The 10,424-nt window shown below is 36.5% G+C and overlaps 1 protein-coding gene across 1 annotated transcript; it reads right to left on the bottom strand.

Annotated features, from left to right (window-relative positions):
- Nucleotides 1–5,543: 5,543 nt before the first annotated feature.
- LOC139430876 (uncharacterized) lies at nt 5,544–7,618 on the bottom strand. Its single transcript, XM_071198304.1, has 2 exons — nt 7,146–7,618; nt 5,544–6,946 (listed from the first exon to the last, which is right to left on the bottom strand). Exons 1-2 carry the CDS (start codon nt 7,242–7,244, stop codon nt 5,573–5,575), a joined length of 1,473 nt encoding a protein of 490 aa, XP_071054405.1. The 5' UTR covers nt 7,245–7,618; the 3' UTR covers nt 5,544–5,572.
- Nucleotides 7,619–10,424: the final 2,806 nt, after the last annotated feature.

The following is a 10,424-nucleotide window of genomic DNA, read 5'->3' as shown; positions in this document are numbered from 1 at the left end:
TTTGGGCCCATTTTGTTTCTTATCTCAAACATGCTCCAATATGTCATTTGGCGCCTGAATATCACATATATGGTCAACAGAATTACCGGAACCAAAAGTGATAGAAAGTTCAAACATGTCTCAGAACGGCGTATAACGTCATAATATCACGTTTTGGGCGCATTTTGCTTTTTATCTCCAACATGCTCCAATACGATATTTGGCCCCTGAATATCACATATATGGTCAACAGAATTACCGGAACCAAAAGTGACAGAAAGTTCAAACATGGCTCAGAACGGCGTATAACGTCATAATATCATGTTTTGGGCGCATTTTGCTTTTTATCTCCAACATGCTCCAATACGATATTTGGCCCCTGAATATCACAAATATGGTCAACAGAATTATCGGAACCAAAAGTGATAGATAGTTCAAACATGGCTCAGAACGGCGTATAACGTCATAATATCAGGTTTTGGGCACATTTTGTTTTTTATCCCCAACATGCTCCAATACGATATTTGGCTCCTGAATATCACAAATATGGTCAACAGAATTATCGGAACCAAAAGTGATAGAAAGTTCAAACATGGCTCAGAACGGCGTATAACGTCATAATATCACGTTTTGGGCCCATTTTGTTTTTTATCTCCAATATGCTCCAATATGTCATTTGGCGCCTGAATATCACATATATGGTCAACAGAATCATCGGAACCAAAAGTGATAGAAAGTTCAAACATGTCTCAGAACGGCGTATAACATCATAATATCACGTTTTGGGCGCATTTTGCTTTTTATCTCCAACATGCTCCAATACGATATTTGGCCCCTGAATATCACTAATATGGTCAACAGAATTATCGGAACCAAAAGTGATAGAAAGTTCAAACATGGCTCAGAACGGCGTATAACGTCATAATATCACGTTTTGGGCACATTTTGTTTTTTATCTCCAACATGCTCCAAGATGACATTTGGCCCCTGAATATCACATATATGGTCAACAGAATTACCGGAACCAAAAGTGATAGAAAGTTCAAACATGGCTCAGAACGGCGTATAACGTCATAATATCACGTTTTGGGCGCATTTTGTTTTTTATCTGAAGCATGCTCCAATATGTCATTTGGCGCCTGAATATCACATATATGGTCAACAGAATCATCGGAACCAAAAGTGATAGAAAGTTCAAACATGTCTCAGAACGGCGTATAACGTCATAATATCACGTTTTGGGCGCATTTTGCTTTTTATCTCCAACATGCTCCAATACGATATTTGGCCCCTGAATATCACAAATATGGTCAACAGAATTATCGGAACCAAAAGTGATAGAAAGTTCAAACATGGCTCAGAACGGCGTATAACGTCATAATATCACGTTTTGGGCCCATTTTGTTTCTTATCTCAAACATGCTCCAATATGTCATTTGGCGCCTGAATATCACATATATGGTCAACAGAATTACCGGAACCAAAAGTGATAGAAAGTTCAAACATGTCTCAGAACGGCGTATAACGTCATAATATCACGTTTTGGGCGCATTTTGCTTTTTATCTCCAACATGCTCCAATACGATATTTGGCCCCTGAATATCACATATATGGTCAACAGAATTACCGGAACCAAAAGTGACAGAAAGTTCAAACATGGCTCAGAACGGCGTATAACGTCATAATATCATGTTTTGGGCGCATTTTGCTTTTTATCTCCAACATGCTCCAATACGATATTTGGCCCCTGAATATCACAAATATGGTCAACAGAATTATCGGAACCAAAAGTGATAGATAGTTCAAACATGGCTCAGAACGGCGTATAACGTCATAATATCAGGTTTTGGGCACATTTTGTTTTTTATCCCCAACATGCTCCAATACGATATTTGGCTCCTGAATATCACAAATATGGTCAACAGAATTATCGGAACCAAAAGTGATAGAAAGTTCAAACATGGCTCAGAACGGCGTATATCGTCATAATATCACGTTTTGGGCACATTTTGTTTTTTATCTCCAACATGCTCCAATATGTCATTTGGCGCCTGAATATCACAAATATGTTCAACAGAATTATCGGAACCAAAAGTGATAGAAAGTTCAAACATGGCTCAGAACGGCGTATAACGTCATAATATCACGTTTTGGGCGCATTTTGTTTTTTATCTCCAACATGCTCCAAGATGTCATTTGGCGCCTGAATATCACATATATGGTCAACAGAATTACCGGAACCAAAAGTGATAGAAAGTTGAAACATGGCTCAGAACGGCGTATAACGTCATAATATCATGTTTTGGGCGCATTTTGCTTTTTATCTCCAACATGCTCCAATACGATATTTGGCCCCTGAATATCACAAATATGGTCAACAGAATTATCGGAACCAAAAGTGATAGAAAGTTTACCAAGGCTCAGAACGGCGTATAACGTCATAATATCACGTTTTGGGCGCATTTTGTTTTTTATCTCCAACATGCTCCAAGATGTCATTTGGCGCCTGAATATCACATATATGGTCAACAGAATTACCGGAACCAAAAGTGATAGAAAGTTCAAACATGGCTCAGAACGGCGTATAACGTCATAATATCACGTTTTGGGCACATATTGTTTTTTATCTCCAACATGCTCCAACATGTCATTTGGCGCCTGAATATCACAAATATGGTCAACAGAATTATCGGAACCAAAAGTGATATAAAGTTCAAACACGGCTCAGAACGGCGTATAACGTCATAATATCACGTTTTGGGCACATTTTGTTTTTTATCTCCAACATGCTCCAATATGTCATTTGGCGCCTGAATATCACATATATGGTCAACAGAATCATCGGAACCAAAAGTGATAGAAAGTTCAAACATGTCTCAGAACGGCGTATAACGTCATAATGTCACGTTTTGGGCACATTTTGTTTTTTATCTCCAACATGCTCCAAGATGACATTTGGCCCCTGAATATCACATATATGGTCAACAGAATTACCGGAACCAAAAGTGATAGAAAGTTCAAACATGGCTCAGAACGGCGTATAACGTCATAATATCACGTTTTGGGCCCATTTTGTTTTTTATCTCCAATATGCTCCAATATGTCATTTGGCGCCTGAATATCACATATATGGTCAACAGAATCATCGGAACCAAAAGTGATAGAAAGTTCAAACATGTCTCAGAACGGCGTATAACATCATAATATCACGTTTTGGGCGCATTTTGCTTTTTATCTCCAACATGCTCCAATACGATATTTGGCCCCTGAATATCACTAATATGGTCAACAGAATTATCGGAACCAAAAGTGATAGAAAGTTCAAACATGGCTCAGAACGGCGTATAACGTCATAATATCACGTTTTGGGCACATTTTGTTTTTTATCTCCAACATGCTCCAAGATGACATTTGGCCCCTGAATATCACATATATGGTCAACAGAATTACCGGAACCAAAAGTGATAGAAAGTTCAAACATGGCTCAGAACGGCGTATAACGTCATAATATCACGTTTTGGGCGCATTTTGTTTTTTATCTGAAGCATGCTCCAATATGTCATTTGGCGCCTGAATATCACATATATGGTCAACAGAATCATCGGAACCAAAAGTGATAGAAAGTTCAAACATGTCTCAGAACGGCGTATAACGTCATAATATCACGTTTTGGGCGCATTTTGCTTTTTATCTCCAACATGCTCCAATACGATATTTGGCCCCTGAATATCACAAATATGGTCAACAGAATTATCGGAACTAAAAGTGATAGAAAGTTCAAACATGGCTCAGAACGGCGTATAACGTCATAATATCACGTTTTGGGCCCATTTTGTTTCTTATCTCAAACATGCTCCAATATGTCATTTGGCGCCTGAATATCACATATATGGTCAACGGAATTACCGGAACCAAAAGTGATAGAAAGTTCAAACATGTCTCAGAACGGCGTATAACGTCATAATATCACGTTTTGGGCGCATTTTGCTTTTTATCTCCAACATGCTCCAATACGATATTTGGCCCCTGAATATCACATATATGGTCAACAGAATTACCGGAACCAAAAGTGACAGAAAGTTCAAACATGGCTCAGAACGGCGTATAACGTCATAATATCATGTTTTGGGCGCATTTTGCTTTTTATCTCCAACATGCTCCAATACGATATTTGGCCCCTGAATATCACAAATATGGTCAACAGAATTATCGGAACCAAAAGTGATAGATAGTTCAAACATGGCTCAGAACGGCGTATAACGTCATAATATCAGGTTTTGGGCACATTTTGTTTTTTATCCCCAACATGCTCCAATACGATATTTGGCTCCTGAATATCACAAATATGGTCAACAGAATTATCGGAACCAAAAGTGATAGAAAGTTCAAACATGGCTCAGAACGGCGTATAACGTCATAATATCACGTTTTGGGCCCATTTTGTTTTTTATCTCCAATATGCTCCAATATGTCATTTGGCGCCTGAATATCACATATATGGTCAACAGAATCATCGGAACCAAAAGTGATAGAAAGTTCAAACATGTCTCAGAACGGCGTATAACATCATAATATCACGTTTTGGGCGCATTTTGCTTTTTATCTCCAACATGCTACAATACGATATTTGGCCCCTGAATATCACTAATATGGTCAACAGAATTATCGGAACCAAAAGTGATAGAAAGTTCAAACATGGCTCAGAACGGCGTATAGCGTCATAATATCACGTTTTGGGCACATTTTGTTTTTTATCTCCAACATGCTCCAAGATGACATTTGGCCCCTGAATATCACATATATGGTCAACAGAATTACCGGAACCAAAAGTGATAGAAAGTTCAAACATGGCTCAGAACGGCGTATAACGTCATAATATCACGTTTTGGGCGCATTTTGTTTTTTATCTGAAGCATGCTCCAATATGTCATTTGGCGCCTGAATATCACATATATGGTCAACAGAATCATCGGAACCAAAAGTGATAGAAAGTTCAAACATGTCTCAGAACGGCGTATAACGTCATAATATCACGTTTTGGGCGCATTTTGCTTTTTATCTCCAACATGCTCCAATACGATATTTGGCCCCTGAATATCACAAATATGGTCAACAGAATTATCGGAACCAAAAGTGATAGAAAGTTCAAACATGGCTCAGAACGGCGTATAACGTCATAATATCACGTTTTGGGCCCATTTTGTTTCTTATCTCAAACATGCTCCAATATGTCATTTGGCGCCTGAATATCACATATATGGTCAACAGAATTACCGGAACCAAAAGTGATAGAAAGTTCAAACATGTCTCAGAACGGCGTATAACGTCATAATTAGAGACCGGATAAAAAAGTGTAAAAAAACTGGAAAAAAGTGCTTAAAAAATCTTAAACAAAAAGTTCTTAAAAGGCACACAATCTGTTAAAAAAGCATAGAATAAACAAAATTAAGCAAAAAACGATAATAGAGAAAAAATACATAAAAATTTGTTATAATGATGATAATAATATATTTAATATTTATATTTTACAATTTATTACGTTTACATAATGAATATCTATCTCCTATTATACAATGCTTAAAAGATTTCTTAATTAATGCTTAAAAGAATGAATAACTAAATGTTTCTCCAAGTTTTCCATGCTAAAATTATGTCTCCTGTCTGTTAGAATGTTTTTGTATGTAGAAAAACTACGTTCAACATCTACACTTGTTATTGGTGCATGTTTAAATTTTGGTATAATCGCTGGATCTATTTCAAAATCGCAATGTTCCGCACCATTTAAAATAGTAGATATTTTGTACAATGTCTGGAATCCTTCATTCTTTGAGAGAGTTTGAATCACTTTTTCTTTTACTATTTGACCAATAGATCCTGGGACACTATTTGCTGCCGCTTCAAAATTTTTTATAATATTTACGGATTCTACTAAGGGTAGCTGCTGTTTTTCTAAAAATTGAATACACTGACTTACAAATTTAAAATGACTTTTAATAAAAGCCAATTGTTGTGCAAGTTCGGGTATTTTTAGAACTCTCTGACATTCTTCAATAGATTTGCTTTCTGTACTTTGAAATTCAAGTATTATGCCTTGAAATTCTTTAAAATGATCGGCATAGTACATGGCAGCATCTAGCCAAGTTCCCCATCTTGTTAAAACTGGTGCTGGGGGTAGAGGAATGTCAGGCAATGTCTCTTTAAACAATTGCACTCTCAATGGAGCTTTCATAAATATTTGTTTACCATTTTTTATTAGTGTATTTACCATCGGATACTGCAATCTTATAGTTTCAGCTATGCGGTTGAGTCCATGAGCTAAACAGGTGCAATGTATTAAATTGTAATAGAAAATTTTTATATTTGACGCAGCTTTTATCATGTAAGCTGCAGCGTCGGAAAGCATTAATAAAATTTTTTCATTTGGAACTGCCTCGGGCAAAAAAATCTTGTTTAACTCGTCGTGAACAAATCTAGAAATCGTATTACTATTCGTTTTTGTTAATTCTTTTGAACTTATTAAAAAACCCTCTGTTACAACATCTTCATTCAAAACTCCTATAATAAGGTTGGCTACATATCTCCCACACGTATCAGTAGTTTCATCTACTGCGAACCATATATAGTTATTTGCAATATATTTTTTAATTTGTTGCATAGTTTCATCATAAACTGGGGCGACATAGTTCTTACGGAGAGTGCTTTCATCTGGGATATTTTTTTTGCAATATTTCTCTAGAAATTCTCTAAAAGACCTACTTTGTAATTTATTCAAGGGAATATCTGATTTAATCATAGCACTACACAAATCAAAATTAAAGTGTTTTTGTTCATTGAAACCAGAAGTTGAAGCTATTGAAGTCGAAATAGTTTGTTGCTTATTTTTATTTTCCTCGATTTTTCTAATGTGCTCCTTATGCCGGTCAGTTTTCAAATGTTGAGTAATATCATATTTTTTGTTACAGACGATCTGCAATAAAGTAAGCGAGTAGTTTATTAAAACTAAAGTCCATACGACGTAATGTTCTTGATTAAAACATATTTTGTTAAGGATTTTATTCATATTTTAAAGACATTAAGAACGTCCCGTAAGAGCCATCAAAATAAAATGACGTTTTAAACAGTTAAGAAAAGACGAAGTAATGTTGAATTCGCAAATTTGTACTTACAGTTTTAGAACATGCTTGACAAAAAATCTTTTTATTGTCAATTTTCAATTCTTTGTGGCCTCTAATCCACTCTTCTACGGTTGATTTATATTTTGGCATTTTGCAAATAAGTACCACGCACAGCTTCACATAACAGAACACCGCGAAGCTAACTACACACGTGTTAGAATACGACACAATATAACGTAAGCAGAGATATCGGAAACTTCGGGGAATCAAGCGACTCTTTACACAGTTGCCAATTTTGCTCTATGTACACGTTTTTACGCGTATATTGTTTTATATTATATTGTATTATTCTTAAAAATGATATAAACATGCATAAAAAGTTAAAAATAAGCACGAAATAAAAAAAAGCATAAAATCTCGAAAAAAGCAAAAAAAAGCATTAAAGAATATGTCGCAACATACTTAATTTTGCGTAATTCGTCTAGAAACTTAATATCTCATATTTGCTTATAAAATTGAGCAATAAGCATAACGCTTAAAATCCGGTCTCTAGTCATAATATCACGTTTTGGGCGCATTTTGCTTTTTATCTCCAACATGCTCCAATACGATATTTGGCCCCTGAATATCACATATATGGTCAACAGAATTACCGGAACCAAAAGTGACAGAAAGTTCAAACATGGCTCAGAACGGCGTATAACGTCATAATATCATGTTTTGGGCGCATTTTGCTTTTTATCTCCAACATGCTCCAATACGATATTTGGCCCCTGAATATCACAAATATGGTCAACAGAATTATCGGAACCAAAAGTGATAGAAAGTTCAAACATGGCTCAGAACGGCGTATATCGTCATAATATCACGTTTTGGGCACATTTTGTTTTTTATCTCCAACATGCTCCAATATGTCATTTGGCGCCTGAATATCACAAATATGTTCAACAGAATTATCGGAACCAAAAGTGATAGAAAGTTCAAACATGGCTCAGAACGGCGTATAACGTCATAATATCACGTTTTGGGCGCATTTTGTTTTTTATCTCCAACATGCTCCAAGATGTCATTTGGCGCCTGAATATCACATATATGGTCAACAGAATTACCGGAACCAAAAGTGATAGAAAGTTGAAACATGGCTCAGAACGGCGTATAACGTCATAATATCATGTTTTGGGCGCATTTTGCTTTTTATCTCCAACATGCTCCAATACGATATTTGGCCCCTGAATATCACAAATATGGTCAACAGAATTATCGGAACCAAAAGTGATATAAAGTTCAAACACGGCTCAGAACGGCGTATAACGTCATAATATCACGTTTTGGGCACATTTTGTTTTTTATCTCCAACATGCTCCAATATGTCATTTGGCGCCTGAATATCACATATATGGTCAACAAAATCATCGGAACCAAAAGTGATAGAAAGTTCAAACATGTCTCAGAACGGCGTATGACGTCATAATATCACGTTTTGGGCACATTTTGTTTTTTTCTCCAACATGCTCCAATATGTCATTTGGCGCCTGAATATCACAAATATGTTCAACAGAATTATCGGAACCAAAAGTGATAGAAAGTTCAAACATGGCTCAGAACGGCGTATAACGTCATAATATCACGTTTTGGGCGCATTTTGTTTTTTATCTCCAACATGCTCCAAGATGTCATTTGGCGCCTGAATATCACATATATGGTCAACAGAATTACCGGAACCAAAAGTGATAGAAAGTTGAAACATGGCTCAGAACGGCGTATAACGTCATAATATCATGTTTTGGGCGCATTTTGCTTTTTATCTCCAACATGCTCCAATACGATATTTGGCCCCTGAATATCACAAATATGGTCAACAGAATTATCGGAACCAAAAGTGATAGAAAGTTCAAACATGGCTCAGAACGGCGTATAACGTCATAATATCACGTTTTGCGCACATATTGTTTTTTATCTCCAACATGCTCCAACATGTCATTTGGCGCCTGAATATCACAAATATGGTCAACAGAATTATCGGAACCAAAAGTGATATAAAGTTCAAACACGGCTCAGAACGGCGTATAACGTCATAATATCACGTTTTGGGCACATTTTGTTTTTTATCTCCAACATGCTCCAATATGTCATTTGGCGCCTGAATATCACATATATGGTCAACAGAATCATCGGAACCAAAAGTGATAGAAAGTTCAAACATGTCTCAGAACGACGTATAACGTCATAATATCACGTTTTGGGCGCATTTTGCTTTTTATCTCCAACATGCTCCAATACGATATTTGGCCCCTGAATATCACAAATATGGTCAACAGAATTATCGGAACCAAAAGTGATAGAAAGTTTACCATGGCTCAGAACGGCGTATAACGTCATAATATCACGTTTTGGGCGCATTTTGTTTTTTATCTCCAACATGCTCCAAGATGTCATTTGGCGCCTGAATATCACATATATGGTCAACAGAATTACCGGAACCAAAAGTGATAGAAAGTTCAAACATGGCTCAGAACGGCGTATAACGTCATAATATCACGTTTTGGGCACATATTGTTTTTTATCTCCAACATGCTCCAACATGTCATTTGGCGCCTGAATATCACAAATATGGTCAACAGAATTATCGGAACCAAAAGTGATATAAAGTTCAAACACGGCTCAGAACGGCGTATAACGTCATAATATCACGTTTTGGGCACATTTTGTTTTTTATCTCCAACATGCTCCAATATGTCATTTGGCGCCTGAATATCACATATATGGTCAACAGAATCATCGGAACCAAAAGTGATAGAAAGTTCAAACATGTCTCAGAACGGCGTATAACGTCATAATGTCACGTTTTGGGCACATTTTGTTTTTTATCTCCAACATGCTCCAAGATGACATTTGGCCCCTGAATATCACATATATGGTCAACAGAATTACCGGAACCAAAAGTGATAGAAAGTTCAAACATGGCTCAGAACGGCGTATAACGTCATAATATCACGTTTTGGGCCCATTTTGTTTTTTATCTCCAATATGCTCCAATATGTCATTTGGCGCCTGAATATCACATATATGGTCAACAGAATCATCGGAACCAAAAGTGATAGAAAGCTCAAACATGTCTCAGAACGGCGTATAACATCATAATATCAGGTTTTGGGCGCATTTTGCTTTTTATCTCCAACATGCTCCAATACGATATTTGGCCCCTGAATATCACTAATATGGTCAACAGAATTATCGGAACCAAAAGTGATAGAAAGTTCAAACATGGCTCAGAACGGCGTATAACGTCATAATATCACGTTTTGGGCACATTTTGTTTTTTATCTCCAA

Source organism: Onthophagus taurus, chromosome 7, assembly GCF_036711975.1.
Source record: "Onthophagus taurus isolate NC chromosome 7, IU_Otau_3.0, whole genome shotgun sequence".
In the NCBI taxonomy this organism is placed as follows: domain Eukaryota; kingdom Metazoa; phylum Arthropoda; class Insecta; order Coleoptera; family Scarabaeidae; genus Onthophagus; species Onthophagus taurus.
The sequence above is the reverse complement of the archived record's forward strand: the minus strand, read 5'-3'. Positions and strand labels throughout refer to the sequence as shown.